General features: G+C 44.7%; 1 protein-coding gene across 3 annotated transcripts; it reads left to right on the forward strand.

Annotated features, from left to right (window-relative positions):
- The first annotated feature begins 8 nt into the window (after nucleotides 1-8).
- PARP16 (poly (ADP-ribose) polymerase family, member 16) lies at nucleotides 9-23,199 on the forward strand. 3 transcript variants are annotated; one of them, XM_012728483.1, is made up of 6 exons: nucleotides 9-462; nucleotides 13,357-13,494; nucleotides 16,104-16,310; nucleotides 18,964-19,135; nucleotides 20,481-20,622; nucleotides 21,893-23,199. In XM_012728483.1, exons 1-6 carry the CDS (start codon nucleotides 289-291, stop codon nucleotides 22,029-22,031), a joined length of 972 nt encoding a protein of 323 aa, XP_012583937.1. In that variant the 5' UTR covers nucleotides 9-288; the 3' UTR covers nucleotides 22,032-23,199. The 3 variants fall into 3 exon arrangements, with proteins under 3 accessions (XP_012583937.1, XP_004687727.1, XP_012583938.1); XM_004687670.2 differs by having other exon boundaries at nucleotides 21,896-23,199; XM_012728484.1 differs by having other exon boundaries at nucleotides 13,357-13,437.
- Nucleotides 23,200-23,814: the final 615 nt, after the last annotated feature.

Raw genomic sequence — 23,814 nt, forward strand, 5'->3', positions numbered from 1 at the left:
AGTCCACCCCACCTGTACTGACCTGTGCTCTGGAGAGGGATCCCCTTTCTAGACCGTCGGATGCAGCCCCCCTACCCCCCCTGCAGCTAGTGTCTGGGCCCAGAACCCCACAGTAGGCCCGTTGCACCGCTGTCATCACATCCCCACTGCCTAGCTCCACCCCAGACCTGGGAACTCCGTCCCCTCTGACCCATTGTCCCTGGGGCCAGCCCCAGGCTGACCGCTGGCTGCGCCCTTCCCTCGCTCCCAACTGGTGAGTCTTCCCCGGCAAACGTGCCGCGACCTGGAATGCAGCCGGCTGCGAGGGCGGCCATCAGGGATGTGGTGGGCCGCGACATGCTGGCCGTCGACCTCCGCTGCAGCCTCTTCGCCTCGGCCCTGCAGAGCTACAAGCGCGACTCTGTGCTGCGGCCCCTTCCCGCGTCCTATGTCCACCACGACTGCAAGGACTTTGAGGCCCTGGTGAGTGTGCTCCAATACCGCCCCCTGCCCGCCCTGGCCCAGGCCACGTGGCCTATGGAACTCATTTGTAATGTGCCAGCCCCCAGACTTTCAGCCTGGCCTTCAGAAGGTTTCCACAGAACACTTCCCTCATCCTAATAGCTTACAAGACTGTTTTCTCTTGTTAAAGGCAAGTGATTCCCATGAGGAAATTGAGCAATAGTTGAGAGCCTCCAAAAAATTTTCTTTTAGGGTGACCAGTGTTAGCTATTGATTTGCATTAACTGATTCTGCTAAATAGGAAGTGATTGGTCCCTTTGCAAATAATTAAAGACCAAAAGTCACCAAATCACCTGGACCTTCATCTTCAAGTTCTATATGAACACTGCTTTTATAGATTTTGTGTACAGTACATATATGAGCTGTCACTGATGATTCATAAGGCACTTAGTTTCTGGCACAGTTCATCCAGGGGTCAGCATTCTGGATACTAGTTATCTTTGTAATCCAAATATTTGGATTACCTAGAAAACTATAATTTACTGATACCAAAATAGCCGACAATTATTGGATAAATCGAATTAGTAATCAAATATTATTCCTAAAAGAAGCTCTGTGCCCGGCCATCTTCATTGCCAAGTTCTACTGTTACAGGGTACCCCAATGTGAATTGGGTTGCCTGTCTGTAGGTCTTCACCCGTGCGCTTACGATTCAATCGTATTATGGACACACTCAAAAGGTTAAATAATGGATTTATTTATAAGGAGAAAGGTAAAAGAATAACCCAGGGAAAGAGGGAGAGAAACACAGGTTAACTAGGATGGCCTACCAGTTCTGCTGACTTGGACTCCACCGGCATGCTGAAAACCGATTGAGCGCCAAAATGATCAGCTGCGAACCACCAGGTCGCCCCCCAGAGCCCACATGTCGGGTTTTATCCCAACCTGGCTGCTCAGCTCCGCCCTCACGTCCCTGCGTGCTGCTTCTTGATACTTATGGGATTTGGAGTTCCAGCATCTGGAGTAGGGGCGAGTCCATGAAACCTGTACCTGTTACACTACCAATTACTGAAGAAATAATCCCAGCTTTACACAAACTATTCCAGAGTATTGAGAAAGTGGTTAGTATAGCCCTAATACTCAATCTGATAAAGATGTTACAAAAAAAAAAAAAATTACAGGCCTATATCACCCTTGAATACAAATGTCAAAATCCTCTATAAAATATTAGGATCTGAAATTAGCAGCATATAAAAAAAGTAATTCCTCATTCACAGGATGAGTTTATCCCAGGAATGCAAAATGAATTCAACCTTAGAAAGTCATTAATGTTAGGAGCCACATTAACAGATTAAAGGAAACCTTTAGAATCAACATGTTTAGAATTATCTCTGATGAGGTGGTCACTGATAGGTTCTGACTTTGCTATTACTCTCAGGAAGCTGAGGGACAAAGGTCCAGCCCCTTGACCCTCCCCTCTCCCCACATGGTTCTTTGCATTCTGATTGAGGGGAGCTTAGGTCTTGACTACTGTGTCCAGGCATTTCAGGGTACAGGAAGTGGAAAGTCAGAGAAAGGGGAAAACTGAATAGATTTCCCCCATGCTTTGTTTTGCAAATTCAGGTGCTTAATTTTGTGAGTTTGTGATATCAGAACCTTGAGGGTGAAACCTGTCAGTTTTTGTGGCAAGATTTATGGAGTTACTGCTGTGGGCCAGGTACTGAGGATACAAAATTAAAGATCCAAGGAGAGAGGTTAGCTCGGCTGTACTTTGGGGTCAGCCCTCTATACAACAGAGAAGTCCAGAGCAGGGCCCTCCCTGGCAATGGGAGCTCTAATCATGGGCAGTGGTGCCAGGCTGAGTTACTGGAGACTTACCAAATCTCAAGGAGCAGAGAAGAAGAAAGGGGTATTCCAAGAGGAGCAGCAGAATGGGCAGAATGCCAGGAGCTAGCTGAAAACGACAAGTATGTGTTTTAATGTGACTGTTGTGGGAAACAGAAATTGATGAACACACAGGGCTGACCATGTCTTGCCAAGATGTGTAGATTTTCTCTTTGGGCAAGGGAGGGCATTGATGAGATGCAGGATGTATTTCTAAGAGTCCTCTTTGGTAGCAGAGAGTGAGGGGTGGGTGCAGGAGTAGATAGGGAGAGACTGGAATAAGATGAACCAAACTGGCCAGAGATGGTGCCCCAAGATGTGGTTTATAATATTGGTCAAGATCCAAGTGGGTTAGAAAGCTCAATGTACTCTCCCTGGCAAACATAATCTTGTTTGAAGCATATAGGATAAATGTAAAGGAAGATTTGGAATTGTTTTATGCTTATCCTTTTAAAAAATGTATTTATTCCACAACATCTAGAGTTTATTTTTTTTAATTATATAACAGTTTATTTTTACATCATTTTGTACATTTTTTTTTCATCTGAATTGTAATCCCTGCGGGTTTCCCATCTAGAGTTTATTTTTAATTATGCAAGTAATATTTGAGTTACTTTTTGTATACAAGTATACTTTTTGTATAAAAAATCCAACTGAGGGCCCACCCTGGTGGCACAGTGGGTTAAAGCACAGCACTAGGAAGCTAAAGCAACTTCAGCATGAGTTCGATCCCCGCCCTGAGGTGACCCACATGGCGCAGCAGACCTCTCCTAACCCGCCCGCTGCTCCCCTCAGCAGTATACTTCGTCAGTCGGCCTGTTCTGCTCCCCATGTCTCTGGTGAATACCCTCACTGCCCCTGCACCTCTTGCCTGCACCCCAGTTCTGTGTGCATAAATAAATAAATCTTTGAAAAAAAAAATCCAACTGGTACCAATAAGAAAGTATCCCTGTTAGAGCTCACCCTGTCCCATGTGCCTCCCCGTACTTAGTATCAGTGCTCTCAATTTGGGTCACACCTGTGACCCAAAGGAGAGCATGGACTATCCAGGTAGCTCTCTGTAGGGACAGATGTCTTTCTCATGGGGCTCATTGGGGCCCCTTTGAGTGCATCCTTTCTCTAGAGAGCCAATGGAGAAACAGATACTTGCTGCTTGCTCTGTTGCCATATTCCTTATTGGGTGCCAGCTTCAAGGGAACTAGCTAGGCTGCAGAGATTCTCTGGGAATCTGAGTGGTTTCCCAGCTGAAAGATGCTCACACAGGACCTGGGCACACACATTCTTAGGTAAAAACAAGGTTTCTTTTGCCATATATCATGCGTTACTGAAAAGATGCCATGAACTTGGCACCTGGATCTGTTTTTGACTCAAAAATTGGGCTAGACCTTCTGGGTCATTTTGTGATTACAGGAAGAGGGGAAGTAAGGAACTCTTCAATAATCTTTCACTTTGATTTGTTTAATTAAAAGTACTGGGGAGTAATGTGATATAGTTCATAACTTTCAGCCATTTAAAATTTATTTTAAATTAATAATTTTCTTAAAGACTTATTTATTTATGCATACAAGAACTGGGATCCAGGTCAGAGGTGCAGGTGGTGGGGTAGGGTGGTGGTGAGAGGATTCACTAGAGACAGAGTGGGGAACAGAACAGGAGGATCTACTGAATACACCGCTGAGGGGAGCAGCAGGCAAGACAGGAGAGGCCTGCTGTACCATGTGGGTCACCTCCTTGGCTGGAGATCGAACTCGTGCTGCAGTGGCTGCAGCTAGCGTCATAGTGCTGCGCTTTAACCTCTGGTGCCACCAGGTAGGGCCAAGAATTTGTTTTTTTAAATTTGTACTACAAGGTGTCTTTACATGCCTGTACCACGTATGTTACAGTTTCCAAAAACTAACCTGTAGCTTGGATTACTTTGTTGTTTTTCTAAGCATGTCCCAGCTGAACCTTTAGTCTAGGCTGTGGCTTTATCCTGTCACAGTCCTCAAATCTTAGGTACCTTATTTTGAGGACATTTTTACTCATAGCGACCTGGTTTCTTTTGCCATACATCCTGCGTTACTAAAAAGATGCCATGAACTTGGCACCTGGATCTGTTTTTGACTCAGAGATTAAAGAAAAAGGAATCAACTCTGGCTAGACCTTCTGGATCACTTTGTGGTTACAGGAAGAGGGGAAGTAAGGAACTCTTGGTTTTACACTGGGAGTTGTTTGTATTCCCAGTGCCCGACCTGGCAGGCATTTATCAGCTGAATCAAATTGGATGCTTGTTGAACACCCAGTTTGAAAATTTCTGACCTTGTTCCTTGACACAAGAATTGGTGAAATCCTATCAGGTCAGAGAAGTGGCAGCATTCTTGGGATATCCTATCCCCCTGAGTATTAGCCTCCACCTTCATTCAGCTGCATTTTGTTTTTCCCCTAGGAAAAACCATACCCTAGTTCTCCACTAGGCTACAGTTGGGAGGTGGGCAGGGGCACCAGAGCTCCCTTATATTAATTCCAGGCACTTTGCTGCTAAGGTGAGGACTGACCAACACAATGGTTGTCCCTGGAGGATTGGTGGAAATGCAGAATGTTAGCTCCGGGCAGGCTGGGGATCAAACTTGTACTGATGTGCCCTGCACTGAAGTGGCTGCAGCTAGCTTGCAGTGCTGTACCCTAACTTGTTGGGCCACAGACTTCTGACTTGCCCACTGCTCCCCTCAGCAGTGTACCCTGTCCATCTGCCTTTTCTGCTCCCGACTCTGTCTCTGGTGAATCTTTTCAGCGTCCCTGCACCTCTGGCCTGTCCCCGAGCTCTGTATGTATAAATTAATAAATATTAAAAAAAAAAAAGAAATGCAGAATGTCAGGCCCCTCCTAGGCCTACCAGTGAGCACCTATGTTTTAACAAGACTGTGTGCTCACTGGTCTGCTAAGCATTACACCTAGCCTCCCCTGTTCCCACTTTGGCTCTCTTGGTGCTGACATCTGGGCTAAAGCAGGCTAAGTTCCTCTTTGTCCTCACCATGGAGCATGTCTGTTCCTCATGCCATCTCTCTCTTTCTTAAAGATCTGTTTATTTATGCATGCAAGAACTGAGGTGCAGGCCAGAGGTGTGGGGGTGGTGATGAGAGGATTCACCAGAAACAGAAAGGAGAACAGGTAGATTGACTGAAATACACTGCTGAGGGGGGCAGTGGGCGAGACAGGAGAGGTCTGCTGGCCCCGTGGGTCAGCTCCCTAGCCAGGGATCGAACTTGTGCTGTAGTGAGGATAACTTCATAGTGCTGAGACTTAATTCCTTGCACTACCAGGGAGGCCTTATGCTTCCAGTTATTAAGATAAATTTCAAGAGGTTGGAATTGCTGACTCAAAGGCTAACAAACCTTTCTAAAGAAAACTTTTGATCTTAATTTCTGACTGCAAATGGAATATTGATGTTTACTGAGGGAGATCCTGCTTTATAAGTTTCTCAACATTGATTCATACTGGAATCACGTGGGAAGATTTAAAAAATACTGATGTCTAGGACCCACCTCTAGAGATTCTGTTTTAATTGGTCGGAGGTTAATGAGATATGGGCATTAGGATATTTTGTTTATTTGCAGAGGATTTGTAGTTTTAAATTTCTTCTATTGACTTGATTGTTTTCATGAGCAACCACCTGCTTTAACAATTAGATTAAATTCAGTCAATAAAATGTTCATTTGGGTACATATCAGATATCTCAAGGTAAATTGCTCAGCCTCTCAGATCACCTTTTTATTTCCCTGTTCTCAAAGATTGTGTCTGAAGAGATTTTATAGAGATAAAACAAGACAGGGAACACAGACATAGATGTAATATGATGTGACTCTCAGTGAGAATGTGGCTGAGAAGATGTCTCGCCGGTGGCATGGCATGGTGATTTGGAGAACCCAGGGTGCGATGCACCCTTCCCGTGCACAGCACACCCTCCCTTGCCAGCCTTTCCAGAAGTGCTGGCTTCTCCCTAGCAGATGGTGAGCACTAGAGAGGGACATTTGATTAGTGGGAATAATAACTCAGTTTTACGTGATATCAGTAGCACCCACTATTTGCCCAACCAGGTCCTGAGCCATTTTTAGTGTGACTCATTTAATCTTCTTAACAACTCAGTGATGTAGGTTCTCTTACTTTGGTCACTGTCAGCTAATCAGAATATGTGCCAATGGCAGACACTGTCCAGCTCCCAGGTGATGCTGGCATGAGCCACGGTGGAGAACCACTCTTTCAAAGGTCCCCATCACGACTGCATTTGTAAAGAGAATAGACTCTCACCCCAGTGTAAGATGTACCTGGGTCAGGTACTAAGGCAAGATGGACTTATTTGTATCGGGGGCTTTCCCCTTTCCAGCCTTCAACTCAGCAGCTGCCAGCTCCCCCGTGCCACCCACCCCACTCTTCCAGGTGTCTTTCTGTTTGTCTGATCCCTGAACCTGGGGACCTTGGCCATATCGTTATTTCCTTCCAGGACCTCCACCCACATCTAGTAATTACGACCTCTGGCATTTTCCTGGACAAGGATTATAAAAAAAGTTCTTCCTGCTGCTAGGCCTTTTAAAACATCATTGTTTAACAGCTAAACCCAGGTGTTCCCATCTGTTCCTGGTGATCAGAATCACCGTGGTAACATGCAAATGCAGCTTCCTGGACCTCCTCCCCAGGAGATAGTGATCTGTATGTTTGTGGTGCCTCTGGGCTGTCCTGCCAACTCCTGACTCACAACATTATCCCATTGGTCATCTCCTCTGCCTGTCCCCTGGTGGTTCTTTGCCCTTGGCCACTCGGTCACTGAAACTACTTCTTTCCTGAGAAATTTTTCTGAAACCCTTGTGACTTCTGACACTGCCCATATTCCTGGCCACTCCCAGTCTCTCCATCTGCCTCTCCAGCTGAACCCTTCCTGTTCCCCAAGAGCAGAGGCTGCAAAAGTGTGGTCTAAGGGCTGATCAGTTTTGTTTCTCCTCTAGCCTTTTAGAAATTGAAAAATTAAAAAAAGATTTATTTATTTATGCATGCAGAACTGGGGTGCAGGCCAGAGGTGCAGGGGTGGTGAGAGGTTCACCAGAGACAGAGTGGGGAGCAGAACAGGCAGATTGATGAAGCACACTGCTGAGGGGAGCAGTGGGTGAGACAGGAGAGGTCTGCTGTGCCATATGGGTCACCTCCGGGGCTGGGGATTGAACTCACACTGAAGCGGCCGGGGCCAGCCTGCAGTGCTGTGTCCTAACCCGTTGCGCCACCAGAGAGAGCCTAGAAATTGAATTTTTTTAAAAAATGCAGTTTGTTGATTTCTTTAAAAAAAAAAAAAATCAGAGGTTCCACAGCCTGGATGAGGGTCACCCTTGGGCACACAGCTGGTGACCTTAACTCATGTCAGTCACCTCTTTGGCCCTGGGTCATCTGAGTCACGATCACCTTTGGGACAGGTGCTATTCATTTCTCTGCCTATGCATGTACACGTGCTCTTTCCCTGTGGGAGTGCTTTTTCCAAATCCTCCCTATCACACCAGGTCCCACACATTTCCTCTTTGCCTTATGAACCCTTCTTTCTGCCTTCTGCAGCAAACCCCTGAAACACCCAGCATGTATTCTCCTTAGTGCTTCATAAGTCTTGTCTGATGGAGGGTTTTCTGTCTCCTGATCCTGCTCCCTACTGCACATTCCACACACCTTCTCTGTGCCTCTGACAGGACAACCATGAGCTATTTTGGTTGTATCATTAGGGGTGGGGTGGGAGGGGGACTCTGGAAATATAGTTGATTAGCTTCTCAAACTGTGTCTCCAAGTTCTGCCGGAATTGCCCCTTTTGGCCAAAATGTTCAGTCCATTACTGAATTTTCCCATTGATTTGATAGGAAAGCATTACAGAGAACAGACTCCAGAGCCAGGCTGCCTGGCTTCATGTTATTGCCCTGCTGCTGAAGGTGTGTGGCTCTAGGCAAGGTGCTTAACCTCCTCAAACCTCACTTTCTTTGCCTTTAAAATAAGCTGTCGTAGAGGAAATGAATCAGGGGAAATGATCAGGGGAAAAATAGTTATTATGATAAGTTAAAAATCTAAATCAACAGGCAGATATAAATTAGAGACATTCTGTAGGGGAAGAGGAGGGGCAAGGATTAAAACAGGGGTGGGAAGAGCACAAGAGACTATGGTGATGGCACACAGGTGAATTGGTGGAAATTTCACAGGGACTACACCAGAGAGGAGAAAGCATACATTGTACAAAATGAAGAGTGATGTAAGAAAAAATATGAAAAAAGTCATATAACATATATGTTATATATTAATAACATAACTTATACATGTTATTAACATAACATATATAAGTTATATGACTTTTTTGTTATATTAATAACATATATAAGTTATGTATTTATATACAAGTTATATATTTTATATATATATGTTATATATTTAAATTAAACAGATCTTTTTTTAAAAAAGATTATGTATACAGAACTGGGGTACAGGCCAGAGGTACGGGGTGGGGGTGGGGGGCTAGGGTGAGAGGATTCACCAGAGACAGAGCAGGGAACAGAACAGGCAGACTGACTGAAATACACAGCTGAGGGGAGCAGCGGGCTGGTCAGGAGAGGTCTGCTGCAACATGTGGGTCACCTCCCTGGCTGGGGATTGAACTCGTGCTGTAGTGGCTGTGGATAGCTTCACAGTTCTGTGCCTTAACCCCATGTGCCACCAGGGAGGGCCCAAAAGTTAAGCAGATCTAAAAAAAAATAAGCTGTCATGAGGATAAAATGAGATGATGCTAGCACCTCTCACATGATAAGGCCTTACCGCTAGTAATGGCTATTATCTCGTTCTGAAATAATTGCTGTTATCTCTGTTATCCTCATGCCAGGTTCCCAGCTGGCTGCTGGGGCTCCGAGATATGGAAGATGTGGTAGGCCTTCAGGAAACATTTGTCCCAACCAGATTTGAAACAATAAACGACCAACTTGGTTCTGCATAGAGCACAGATGTCCAGAGGAATCAGGGAAAGCGTCATGGCGAGGGAGACTTTTGGCTGACTTTGAGGACTGGAATGTTATGGCAGGGAGCTGTAGAGGCACAGAAAAGGAAAGACAAAGCTGTTGGGAGAAAAGACCCAGCGACAGCTCTGGAGAACAAGTGTGAGCCAGAAGTAAAAGGAGGGGAGTTGTAGGTTGCTCCGGAATGTCTTCTGCACCGTGCAGACAGCAAACCATGCGGGCAGTCACCTGAGGAACACATCTTCAGGTTACCTTCGGTGGCTCCATAGTCTAGAGTCCTCACTGGTGCAGCAGGGTGGAGTGGGGGGTTGAGGTGATGTTCAAAGTCCACATGGTGACCCCTCCAACACTCTAGGACAGCTGCACTGAACACCTGTAATGAATGATCACCACAATCTCGGCTGTCCCCTTAATACTAGAGTACTTGATACCTGCCTATTGCTCTAAGCACTGTACCTGTTTAATGTGATTAACTGTCACAGGGGTCATGTGAATTGGCCACTAATATTATCCCACTGGTGTATTTGTGGAAACAGACACACAAAGTCAAACAAGTCACCCAGCTCACACAGACAGCAGGGGGAATAAGAACACAAGTTTGGATCCAGGCGACAGGGAGGAAAACCTACAAAATAACTACAGCACCATCCACTTCCCTGACAACACGCTGCCCTTTCTCTACCTTTGCACATCAAACCAGGTCACTCAGCACCTCCTCTGCCACACCTTTCCTGTCCATCCCTTTTCCTCCCAGTCTTTTACCCAACTACGGACCAGCCTTGTCCCCTTGAAGAACTTGTGTTATGACAAGGAATAGACCTAAATCAAAATCATTACCTTTCTGCCTTTTTACTGTATAGTACCAACACTCATGAAAAATATATACATCCACACACCCATGTATTTTTTTTTTACCAAACTTTATTCTTCAGCATAGATACAGTTATTTCAGTACCATTTATTAAAAAAAAAAATACTATTATTCCTACAAATATGTTATTCTGCCCTGGAATTTGTCCACTTTATCTAGCTTATTAATTTCTTTCTTGTGAAATTGTTCATAGCATTCTTTTATAATTATTTCTAGTTCTCTAGATTGGTCATAATTACTTTCAATTCAAATTTTTGTTATTTTCAACTACTCTTTCTCTCTCTCTCTCTCTCTTTTTCCCCCAATACAATTATTTGTATAGGTTCCATAGGAATGATCTCTTTGTGACTGGACATAACTGTGAAAAATATTAGCTAATCAAGGCATTGCAGGAATGCTGCATTTGTTGATGCTATGCATACAATCAGATATGACCTGGCACTTTTTTATTTTTTAATTTTGAAAATATTTTATTTTTACATCATTTTGTGTCTTTTTCCATCTCAGTTGTAATCCCTGTGGGCTTCCCATCACCAAATCACCCGTGTGCCATCACCATAGTCCATTGTACTTCCCTCCCCCCCACCATTTTTGATCCCATTCCCCACTCCACTCCCATAAAATGTCTCTGGTATATAGCTGTTCATAGTGGTTGTACTAGTTTGCATTCCCACCAGCAGTGCAGGAGAGTTCCTTTTTCTCCACATCCTCACCAACATTTGTTATTGCTAGTTGTTTTAAGATGTGCCATTCTCACTGGTGTGAGGTGTTATCTCATTGTGGTTTTAATTTGCATCTCCCTTATTACAAGTGATGTTGAAGATTTTTTCATAGGCTTGTTGGCCATCTGCAATTCCTCTTTGGAGAGTGTCTTTTTAGTTCTGCCATTTTTTGATGGGGTTGTTTATTTTTGTTGAGTTTCATCAGTTCTTTGCATGTCTTTGTGATCAGTCCTTTATCACTCATTTTGTGTGAGAAAATTTTTTTCCCAATCAGTGGAATGTCTGTTTGTCTTTTGTAATGTCTCTTTTGTTGTACAGAACCTCTTTAACTTGATATAGTCCCATCTATTTATCTTTGCCTTCACTATTGTGGCGTTGGGTGCTCTGTCTTTAAAGATGTCGCTGAAGTGTATGTCGAGTAGTGTTTTGCCCATCTTTGCTTCCAGATATTTTATGGTTTCTAGTCTTATGTCTAGGTCTTTAATCCACTTTGAGTTGATTTTTGTGTATGGTGCAAGGTAGTGATCTAGTTTCATTTTTTGGCATGTAGCTTCCCAGTACCATTTGTTGAACAAACCTTCTTTATTCCATTGTATCTTCTTTGCTCCTTTGTCAAATACTAGCTGCCCATAAACATGTGGGTTTATATCTGGGTTTTCTATTCTAATCAACTGGTCTGTGTGTCTGTTCTTGTTCCAGTACCATGCAGTTTTTATTATAATGGCTTTGTAATATAGCTTGAAGTTTGGCATTGTGATGCCTCCGTTCTCTCTTTTTAGTCATGAGAGTTTTGGATGTTTGAGGTCTTCTGTGCTTCCGTATGAATCTCATCAATACTTGTTCTATTTCTTTGAAGAATGTCATTGAGACTTTTATTGGGATAGTGTTAAATCTTTTTATCACTTTTGGCAGGATGGCCATTTTGATGATGTTAATTCTCCTGATCCATGAGCAGGGATGTCTTTCCATTTCATGGTGTTTTCTTGTATTTCCTTTAACAGTGTTTTGTAATTTTCTTTGTAAAGGTCTTTTACCTCTTTTGTTAGGTTGATTCCTAGGTATTTGATTATTTTTGTTTTAAGTGAAAAGGGGATTTTTTTTATTTTTTTTTATTTCTGCTTCTTCTGTTTGTGTATAGGAAGGCTTCTGACTTTTATGTGTTGATTTTATATTCTGCTACCTACTAAACTGGTTGATTGTTTTAATTCATTTCTCTATGGACCATGTGTTTTTTTTTAAGGTTTATTTTTTAGTTATTTATGAATATAAGAACTGGGATGCAGCCCATAGGCATAGGAGGTGAAAGGATTTATCAGCGACAGAGTGGGGAGCAGAACAGGCAGATCTACTGAAATACACTGCTGAGGGGAGCAGCGGGAGGGTGAGGAGAGGTCTGCCATGCATGTGGATCAGCTCCCTGGCTGGGGATTGAACTGGTGCTGCAGTGGCTGCGGACAGCTTCTAGTGCTGGGACTTAACCCTTTGTTCCACTAGGGAGACCCCGTCTATAGTCCTTGTTCCCCAGAAGTCCTGGTCATACTGTAAAGAAAATATTGGGCCTGAGTTTCTTAGCATGAATCCTGGAACATGCGTGTTGCAGAATCAGTCTTCCCAGTTTTAGAAAGGCACTATCATGACAGCCAAACTGTCCCGCTCAGACACCTGCTACAGCCACGCTGGTGCCAGCTTAAATCAGAAGGCTCTGGGGTGGATCAGGGTTTATGGCAAGGCAGCAGCAGCTATCCATTTCTGCAGACGTCCTTACAGAGGTGCAACAACTCAGGGGTCAAGATGTGCATCAGGTGGGTACAGGAGCTGCTCTGGCAGTAAAGCCACATGTTCCACAGAGGCTGGTCTGCTGTAAGAACGCCTTAGACACAGCAGCCAGGATCCTCAGAATGTCACCACACTCAGGAAAACCCAACAATTGTGTATTCCCCATGCAGTTACTTCCAGCCTGGTGCAGTTGACCATTCTGGGTGTTTTTTACAATAAGTAGTGTTAACAGTTACATGCATACTTGCCATAATCTCTTTATCTAGTCTCCAGAGTAACAGGGAAATTCACTTATGCTAAGGGGAAAGGCTTTGTTAATCTTTTGCCCACACATGTATATACCATGTATTTGGTAGTGCTTCCAGTGAGGTGTCATCCCGTAATCAGACATTAATATTACTGCTGCAGAAGGCTACCAGTAGGAGCAAGAGTGGAATAAAGACTGAAAATCACAATTCACGTTTTATACTAAATGAGTTTCAAAATAACCTTTCAAGTTTCATAGCTTTGGGTGTTGGTATTGTTTGGAAAGGGGATTCTATAATGCTGTGTATTTCCCTTTTAGGAAACTCCTTCAGACAGGAAAGAAGTGCAAGTCACAGAGCTTACCACTAGAGGGCCCCTGGTTATCACTTTGTCTAATAGAGGTTTTTCCTTACTTCAGCTTGCAGATGCCAGCAAGTTACCCAACTTGAAAGAACTTCTCCAGTCTTCTGGAGACAAAGACACACGGTCCTGGGACCTGGTGAGCTGGATTTTATCCTCAAAGGTCATGACAATCCACAGTACAGGGAAGTCAGAGGTGAGACTTTGATCTGTAGGGTCACAGATGCCTAAGGCTGACAGGCCCTGGTATGTTCCAGAATGGCCTGAGAAGCCTGTTGAAAATGGAGACCTTGCCCCAGGGATTCTGATTCTGTGTCTGCAGGAGGGCCCAGAAACTTGCACACTGGCATTACCAGGCTGTGTTCTCTCTCATACTAGCTGTGTGACCTTGAGCAGGTTACTGGGTACATTTCAGCACCTTTTTTTTGGACTTGGTAAGGTTTATTGGAAAGGACACAGAGTCCATCCCCATCCAGGGTCCTAAGAATGGACCGGAGGGGAAGAGTGGTTCTCAGTGGGCCTTCTTGCTATGCTGGATGCTCTGGGTACATTTCCTCAACTCTAAAGGGATGATAATAATAGACTTGCATCAGGGAACTGGCTGTGAGAGTAGCATGAATTTTCACACCTGAAAGGGCATCTTCAGGGACTCAGTGAATGTCAGGTACCAGCACCCAATGGTTTTCTGACGCTTGATCATACCTCAAGAGACCTTGGTCAACCTGACCAAGGTCAGGTATGTAACATCTGTTACACTGTCCTTCTTTTTTCTCATTTAATCACAATTCAGAGAAAACATTAGAACAGGACTCTCACATCTAGGGATGTCTGTCTGTTTTGGTCAAGTTCACTTGTCAGGAAACAGAGCTGAGCCTGAAGTGTAGAAATTCTCTGGCCCTGATTTCAAAACCCACTTTCACCCATTATTGAATCTCCCCTTCCCTACTTGTAAATTGAGGGGTGCTATGATAAAATGTGTGTCACTCCCAGAACAGTTTCTGGCACAGAACAGACATTGGGACCTTCCAGGCAGAGGCTGGAATGACAAAGGGATCCTTAGAATGGTGTTCATTCTGGAGCAGCCGTAGGGATTTATCTGTGCTGTTCTTCACAAATTAATCAGTTAATCAAACTTAAGAACTTGCACGCTTGTAAGCGTTTGTCAAAGACAAAAACCCTCCTTAAGCAGCATGAAATTTGATATTCAGGATTCTCATGTCTACGGATATCTGTCTGTATTGGATGGTAAAATAACATAAGGAGTTCTGAATCAGTGTTAAGAGACTCAGAGTTCATGCTGGCCTGATAATACCTAGATGATCTCTAGGTGTTGTTACATTGTGATTTATTCAGACCTTGTACAGGCATCAAATAGGAAGGCCATACTGGTACTGTAGGTAAGCAGTGGCTACTTGACTTTTGCTTATAGACTGGTTAAATTCCATTAAAAATGGAATGTTAGACCCAGGATTATCACCTTTTTATTTTGACCAAGTAAGGACATTAACTGACCATATAATATCATTTTATAAAAGGATTTTTAGCCTCAACATGGAAGATAGTCTTGACCTCAGAAAAGGACATTTGAGGGCAACCTGATGTCAGTATAACAATATATGTTACATTGCCCTTCTTTTTCTCATTTAATCACAATTCAGAGAAAACTTTAGAACAGATTTGCTATGGTCTATGTTTTATTCTTTAGAAATTATGGGAATGATGTGATCTCTGCCCTGAGAGGATTATTACCATTTAAGAAGGAGCTTACCTGTCTGTACCAATAAGGCTTCTTCAGAATCTAATGGCTTAAAACAACACTGATTGCCCCTCACGATGCTACGGGTTGGTTGGATGGCACTCTTTGGAGGCGGGGGAGCCTTAGAATAGGGAAAGAACTACTGGATGACCTAGGGTGGCCTTACTTACATGTCCATGGCTTCAGCTGGGCTGGCTGTTCTGGCTGGGGCCCTAATCTAGAGGCCCCCCCTTCCAGGGGCTAGTAGGACTTGTTCATGTGGCAGCAAAGGTTCCCAGCAGCAGACAAGGGAGGACTTGTCCTTAGTTGCTATAGGTTGACCAAGTTCCCATTGACCAAGACAAGTCACCTGGCCAGATCCAGATTTAAGGGGTGGAGATATGGATCTCACCTTTCAATGGACTATTGCTGGAATTCCACCTGCAGACTCACCCTGCAGAAGGGTATATGAACTGGAGTGGGAGGAAGCATTTGTGGCCATTTTTGCAATTGATCATAACTTCCTATCTCTTGAGATTACTGTAGATGGAATGCAGGAAATAGATGTGAAATGTCATGAAAATTCTTGTTTAGAAGAACAAGTCATGATCCTTATCCTGCTGTAAGGAAAAACAAAGGAGAACAATCTTTTTTTTTTTTTCTTTTAAGATTTATTTATGCATACAAGAACTGGGGTACAGGCTAGATGTGCAGCAGTGGGGGCAAATGTGTGTAAGAGGATTCACCAGAGACAGAGTTGGGAACAGAACAAGCAAATTGACTGAAATACACTGCTGATGGGAGTAGCAGGTGCGACAGGAGAAGTCTGCTGTACCATGTGGGTCAGCTCCTTGGCTGGGGACTCATGCTGCAGTGGGACAACAGTCTTGCCCAGGAGAACAATATTGAGCTCTTTGCTTATTTATAAATTGATAACTTTGTTCTCATGAAAGCAGCTGTTCTCTTGATAGAGTCCATAGGAGTTGAGCCCAAGGCTTTAGGGCACCATATTGTCCAACACAATTTACTAGTTTCCTAAATAAAATTGTGGCTTCCTTCATATTTTCAAGTTTGAAAAGATCCAAAAGCTGACTGGTGCTCCTCACACACCTGTCCCGGTGCCGGACTTTCTGTTTGAAATCCAGTATTCTGACCCAGCGAATGCCAAATTTTATGAGACCAAAGGAGAACGAGACCTAATCTATGCCTTCCATGGGAGCCGCCTAGAAAACTTCCATTCCATCATCCACAATGGCCTGCACTGTCACCTGAACAAGGTGAGGATTAAACCTGTGGTGGGGATGGGGGATGTGGGGGGAGATCAGGATGCTGGGAGTGGGGGGGTGGGTATTGCAAGTAGGGGTGGATAGGTTCACTCAGGCCTTGCTGACCACAGCAGACCAGCAGCATCACCTAGGAGCCTGTAAATAACACAGAGCTGTGGGCCCACCTCTAGGCTGTATGAGCCAGAGCCTGCATTTTAGTAAGACCCCTTGTTAGTTTCTACACCATTTACAGCTTGACAAGCATCAGTTTAAATATGGTTCCAACCTTGGGTGCATATTTTGACTCACTTGGAGTGCTTTAAGAATTCCCAGTAACTGGCTATATCCTGGCTAATCAAAACAGAATCTCTGAAAGAAGCCCAGACCTCAGTATACTTGAAAAGTATATCTGATAGAAATCTCACTCTAATGGGATCCCCAGGTGACTCATACTCATAGCGAACTTTGGAAAGCACTTGCCTACTGGATATTCCAACAAAGTCTGCCCTAGGAGAAATCGAGGAATTTGTTAAGAGAGGTCCTTTCCCTCTTTAGTTCCTTCCTTCCCTTTTTTAGGAGTCAAAACAATGCTCACCACCCATCTCTGCTGGCACTTACTTTGCCCCTTAATGATATATCGACAAAGAATCAGACAGGGACCAAAAAAAAGATGACCTTGGCAGCTCTGTGGCCCTGGGAACATCAGTTAAACTCTCTGAGCCTCAGTGTCATCTGTACAATAGGACAGTATGACCCTCTTCCTCTTGAGAGGATTGAAACAGAGCATGAAGGGCTCCCCACTCCCTGGGCACCCAGGTCACAGCATCTCCTGTAGAAGTGTTGTGGAGGGAATCTGGGTAGTTGAATTGCTGCAGACTTTGCCCCTAGTCATGGCAGCATCTGTCTTGTCTGAAGGGCTGGCTCCATCATCCCTGGGCCCAGTTGTGGCTGATACAGCACCGGAGCTGGGGCGACTTTCCCATCACTGCTACATCTGATTAGCGCAGTTGGGTTTTGCTGAGGGTGATGGATTTGTTTACACTGGCTCTGAGCATATTGTCACAGTCAGGCTACTGGAATCCAGAGGGCCTGCCCCCCCCCCCCCACCACAGTTGACCTGGTGGTTAACATCGCCTGTGTATTATATTCTTGTAACACTAAACCTTTATTTCATTGCTCTGGGAGTTTGTTGATTAAGAGTATCTCCTGAGTCCTTTGGTACAGTGGATACTTCTCTGGCCTCTTCTCTCTGGGTTTTTAGTCAAGGACTTGAGAGAGCCTACCTGTCAGCTGAAATTGATATGTTTCCATGGTACCTCTAGTTTCACAGTCTTGGACATCCTTGCTCCCAGCAGCCTTGCTCCCATTTCTCAAGTTCAGTGGAGGACACATCTGTGGCAGACATAGTGGAGGATGGCTGGGGGTCAGGTGAAGTCACATGCAGTGTCCATGTCCGCGTTTGAAACGTGGGAACACTGCGTTGCTTGGCAAAAGCCTTCCTAAAGACCAAGCAATGGCTCGTTTCATTTCTCCTAAGCCTCACTTAACTGCCTCTTTGGAAGCTAGGCCTGTGAGTAAGATGTTTCTCAATTCCTAAGTGTAGGATGTTCAGTGAGCAGTTGGGGGTCCACTCATCATCTTGAAATACTGATACTGTGGATCAGGGAAAACAGTTGAACCTCAACTCAAAGGTTAGATTCCATCCATTGGTAGCAGCTACCTGGGGTGTTGAGTTGAGAAGGGTTCTGAGTCAGTATGAATGAGAGCCATGGAGGACATTTTTATGTTGGCCATCACGATGAATTATTGATGGCATCCACTGGCAAAGGCTGTCTTGCTATGACTGCTGCAGCCTCAACTTGCAGTATTTCACCTAAGATCCTTTCCTTTCACCTGCTTGCTTTCCTGGGAAGTCCCCAAGTTAGCACCTTCCAGCAGGGTGCTGTCTCTTAGATTTTGGACACTTTCTTGGTCAACACTAACACAAGGAATGAAATGTACCCTTTCTTATGTGGTTACAGGTTTTGGCCTGAGACATTCAGTTCTCTTCTTCATAATGACTCAGATTACTTCCCCCCTCAGGTGTGATTCTCTCTCCGTGAATATAAGTATGTGAAGTTGCTCCTACAAGTCATATAAAATGCTTAATACATTCACAAGGGCTTACCGTATGTGCTACAATGTAAGACCCTGTGGTGGGTGGCTACCTGTCTCGTGTGCCAAGACCCCTGCTGGATGCTTTGTGCACATTATCTTATTGACTCCTCCTCCGTCACTTTGTGAAGGAGATTCTGTTGTCAGTGTAGAAACTGAGACTGAGATAGTATATGTAACTTTCCAGCTTGTTAAAGGTACAGGCAGGGCTCAAATTTAGGGCAGTTTGGACTCTGACACCTATGTTTTTCCCTCTCTATCTTGACCACAAGAACTACTAGTTTGCCAAGCTAGTCAACCACTTTCATAATCAGTTAAAATCTTGTCAGGTAAGACTGTGTTTAGTGATAAACCTGAGCTGGTGTCATGGGATTATTTGATTTTATGCCTTTTGCGGGCAAAAGAAATTTTGAAAATGTTATGTACGATTCTATTGGTGATCTATGTCGTCTTGCTGTGCCAGTTTTGCATTCATCACGTCTTCTTTCTCTGTTGGCCTCTGCCATTCCAGACTTCCTTGTTTGGAGAAGGGACCTACCTCACCAGTGACTTGAGCCTGGCCCTCATTTATAGCCCTCACGGCCTTGGGTGGCAGCGCAGCCTCCTGGGCCCCATCCTCAGCTGCGTGGCTGTGTGTGAGGTCATTGACCATCCAGATGTCAAGTGCCAAACCAAGAAGAAGGGTGAGTGAGTGTTTGGCCAGGCACTAGGCTGACACCCTTGCTGATGGCCCAGCTGTTGGGTGAGTCTCCACTGCTGGCTGAGAGATGGATTGATTCCAGAGCAATATGGGGCAGGGGCTGACCTTCAAGGAGTGAGTAGTCTCCTTAGGGATTGAACATATAATAGAATCCGTATCAATTAATAGAGGGCATTGTGTAAGGAGTGGCAAGTGAGGGGCCTGTGAGGTCCACAGAGGCACTTCAGAGAGGTAGTGGTCATGGTAAGGCAGAGTGTGGTGGGGAAGCTTTGGGGAGGAGATGAGCTTAACATATATGAGGCCAGATTGGTCTTGCTCACCCTTGGGTACCTGTTATCAGCAGGGAGCTTGCTGCATGTTTGACATCCAATAATTATTTGTTAAACTGAAGCTAAAGATGTGAGTCCAGACCCTGTCCTTCCAGGCTGCTCCGGTATGTTCCAGAGTCCCTGGAGGACGTGAGGGGCAAATGAGGCCTTGAGGAGTAAATTCCTGCCTGACTCTCCAGGGAGCAAATGACTAGCTGCCTGCCGGCAGTCCTCTCCCTGCCCCACCTCATATGTCCCTTATTAGCATTTCTGCCCTGTGCCCAGTGCTCTTTAGCTTAAAGGTGGAAGGATTTTGAGCTGTCATTCTAGTCTCCAGAACCAGACTTTGGGTTCCACTGAGATAAGGAAAATTGAGAAGACTGTTTCTGTCCACTAACGTAAACCAACTGGAATCTGAGCAACGGCTCAGGTCTGACGCCACTCTTCCAAGCCAGACAGCATGAATATTTGCATTTATAATTCTTAGGAAGCTTGCAAACACTGACATTCAACATCAAAACAAAACTTTGCACTGTCTGCTGTCATGAAGCTTTGACCTTTTTTTCTCCCTTGGGTAAAGCTTTTTCATGTTACTAATAGAACAGTTTTGGATTTTTTAAAACAAGTCTTAGCACAAAGGGTGGAATATAAATGTTTAGAGAGGCTCAGATCCAGACTGGCAAATTCAAAGTGCCTGCTAAGAGACTTGTTTTAGGTCAAGATCTGCTCTGTTCCCACCCTAGAGTATTTTTCTCTTTTTTCCATCAATCTCCTGCTTCCCTATTCTTTCCCCACTCAGTCGAGGCTTTTCCCCTGTCTCTCTTTTCTATTATTTTCTATTCCTGTTTTCCTCCTCCTGTCTGTCTGTCAGTGTTTTTTTAGTGCTGCTTCTTCAGTCTGCTGGAACTTCTCTATTCTCAGGATTAGGAGGCTTGATCTGCTTCTGTTCATATTCATAATTTGCTGCTTTTATATTTGTACTTCTCCACATGTAACGTTGTGCTTTACTCTTCTTATTAGATTCCAAGGGGATAGATCGCAGGAGGGCGAGGATTAAGCACAGTGAAGGGGGAGAGATCCCTCCCAAGTACTTTGTGGTCACCAATAACCAGCTCCTGAGAGTGAAGTACCTGTTGGTGTACTCACAGAAGCAGCCCAAGAGGTAAGGCCGGTCCCTGTGTACAGCCCTGGAGGACAGCTAAAGGCTGTCCCCCAGCCTTAGGCCCCAGGTTCATGTAAGTATCTCAAACACTGACCAAAGAAGTGCTGGCTCCATGAGGATTGGGCCTTCTGGGGAAGAAGAGAGAGGTTCATAAACACAAGTAGTCTGAGGGACTGTATGAGCCAAATTGGCTGCCCCAACCATGAGGCCCCTCAGCTACCGAGCTTCTGATTGCTGCCTGAATACCAGTCAGATGAGAGGCCGGGTGTGACTGGACAGCGGCTGGGAGGGGTGCTGCTGGCTGGCATTTCCCACGTTGGCTGTTGAGCCCCTGCCAGCTCCTCTGGACCTGAGCTGCTTCATCTTCATCTTTAAGATGAGGGTGTTGAGCGCAATAGCAGGCGAAGCTTTCCAGCTCCTGGAACCATGATGGATGCCTCATGTCTCAACATGGTGGTCGTGAGGGGTATGTTCTGGGATCTCCAGGGTAGGGGTCTTTTTGAGCTGTTGTTGCTTTGTTGAAGTCCACGGTAGAGGTTCCCGCAGGGATGAGCAGCATGTGAGTAGGTCGGGACAGGGAAGAGAGTCCCTTCTCATACTCCCTACTCCTGCTTTTACACACCAGTGGTTTGTTTCTGCACTTGAGGATCTCATAGCCCGTTAAAATCTTTTCCCCTCCAAATCCAGGAAATTTGTATAGGATTTTTGAGTCTGGTGGACATTAATTAGCCTCTGGTTTAACATCATCTGGCTCCTTCTACTTGAAAATTTCATTTCTTCCTACTTGTCCCTCGAGTGTCTCTTTAGAGTACTCATGGATGATTTAGATCATCTCCCAGCGGGCCAAAGAGGATTTCCCTAGCTTGAATTGATGTTTGTGCATGTCTAAAAGTGAAAAGACTTTTGTTAAATCACCTGCTGCCATCTGGACAGACACCCCGAGTGAGGTTGTTCTTTAGATACCAAAGTCTTGCTTAAGAAAAGAGGGGTTATAAAAGGTACAAGAAGAGCTGTAAAAGAGAAGATCAGGGTGAGCTCATTGCATAGCTGTCTTTGTACATTTAGAAAATGTTCTGGTGAAAGGCGTGTCGGTGGCGGTGCCAGCAGCCCCAGATTTCTCCAGCAAAGGAGCACGCACGAAACTTCATTTCATGACTCGCTCAGAGGATGAAATTCATCATTTCGTCTTCTTTAAGCCAGAAGTTGTTGCATACACTTAAAAAAAATGTTGTTTTCCTTTTGCCAATGTCGCTCTCTTTTCCCCCTTAAGCAGGGTTTCCAGCCAGCTCTCCTGGTTTTCCAGCCATTGGTTTGCGGTCATGATAACCCTTTATCTACTGCTGCTGCTCATAGTGAGTGTCATCAACTCCTCAGCTTTCCAACACTTTTGGAATCGCGTGAAGAGATAACCTTTCTGGGCCTGGTGTGAGGGCCACCTCGGCCATGTGCCTTATGATCACTTTTCTCCGTCCCCCCTACACCCCACGTCTCACTGGGCTGTGCGTGGGGGTCGGTATGGGACCATTGGATAATTTCGTATGTCGTAAATGTATTGATTGCCTTTGATGATGCTCCAGGCCACATTTTGGTCAGGGGGGCCCACTGGACCCATATTCTTAAGTGTTGTTGGGGAGCCCTCCTGTCTGCTCCTTCTTAAACATTCTTAGGGAGTTGACTTCTCAGCTAGGGCCAAAGGAAAAAGTCCTGCTGCATTTAAAAACAGCATGTCCAAGCTGTCAGTGGTGTGTTTACAATTGCTCCTGGCAGACGCTGGCCCTTTTCTCTAATGCCTTCTGGAAGGCGGAAAATGTGTAGTGGGGACTATAAATCACGAGGCGGTTGCCTTGTTTTGACTTGAGACACCCCAGAGGAACAGTCATGTTTCTCATAAAAATCAGTGGGATTGTTTTTGAATTCCTTCAGCCTTTGAATGTGAGTGCAAAACATTTTCACAGTTTTCGCAAATCAACAGACAGCCTTCTGCTACAGCTGTAACCATCCCCCTCCCCCCAGCATGGATAAGAATGGAGTCAGACACCTGATTTAAAAAAAATGAACTGAACAATGAGCAAGTCAAATTGTCTTTTTCTAAAAATTACCAGCTGATGATTACAGCTGAAACGGAACCAATTGTTTGTTTTCTGATTTTTTTTTAAATGACTATTTGAAAAATTAGTCTTTGTGAGCTGAGGATAAGGGGAAATTTCTAAACCTAGAGCACCATTTGGCCAGCGTCCACCTTCTCTTTCCTGGCTGCATTTGAGAGAAAGAGATTTGAGCCGCAGGCCTGCCTCCTCTTCTTGATCTCACGAAGCTGCCTTGACTGTGGCCCGCCAGCCACAAGTGCCATGCTGCAGGCCTTCTGTGGGCAGGTCGCCTTGGGACAGGCCTGCCTTAGTGCCACAGATGTGCATGAAACTGTGTCCCCCTCAGAGGGAACGAAGGTCCTTGGGACTCAGCCTGGGCGTTAAATGATCAGGAAACTTCTGTGGCTGCCCAGAGAGCCACTTCTGCTGTATTTTCTGCCCCCTTCTCCTTCAGAATTTCAGCCATAACAGAACACTGTCTGATTTGGGGGATGGGGGGTGGGGGGTGGGGAATGGAAAGCCATTTTTCTATAATTTGTGAAGTTGCAAAAAAAAAAAAAACTGTTATCATGATTTTTACTTGTAGTATTGGAACAGTGCAAAAACAATAAAGGCATCTTCCTAATTATCAAGTCACCCTGTGACTGCTTTCAATCTCAGTGCCAGTGTGCCTTGTGTGCCCTGTGGCTAAAACCCATATCCTCTCTTTTCTTATTCAAGGTGTCTGTTTGCTAGAGAACAGACATCATTAGTGTCTCCAGTAGGTGTTGCATTTCTGCTCATTGGCTTACCAAATATGAGTGTGTACTGTGTGCCAGGCACTACAAATAGTACCAGGATTCAAGTCACAATGCCTCTTTCTTCTTGGAACTGGCAGTCTAGCAAGGTGAGCGGAGGGACAAGATTCGTGGGGTGAGGTTGGCACATTTAGTCTTATAAAGGAGTTTTGGAAGATACTTGGCAAAGGATCTTGGTATGGCCCAGGGTCAGGAAGTATGGAAGTGACATATGTTAGCACTCTACAGTACCTTGCACTGATTTTTTAAAAAATTTTTTTATTTAATTAAAAAAACTTTTAAAATAACATAATAGTTTATTTTTACAG

Source organism: Condylura cristata, unplaced genomic scaffold (assembly GCF_000260355.1).
Source record: "Condylura cristata isolate star-nosed mole 26May11 unplaced genomic scaffold, ConCri1.0 scaffold00023, whole genome shotgun sequence".
Lineage (NCBI taxonomy): Eukaryota > Metazoa > Chordata > Mammalia > Eulipotyphla > Talpidae > Condylura > Condylura cristata.

Coding starts and splice junctions, on each gene's coding strand:
- PARP16 (XM_012728483.1), top strand. CDS start 289: ATGCAGCCGGCTGCGAGGGCGGCCATCAGGGATGTGGTGGGCCGCGAC. Junction 19,136..20,480: donor GTGCCAAACCAAGAAGAAGG/GTGAGTGAGTGT, acceptor TCTTCTTATTAG/ATTCCAAGGGGATAGATCGC. Junction 20,623..21,892: donor TCACAGAAGCAGCCCAAGAG/GTAAGGCCGGTC, acceptor TTCCCCCTTAAG/CAGGGTTTCCAGCCAGCTCT.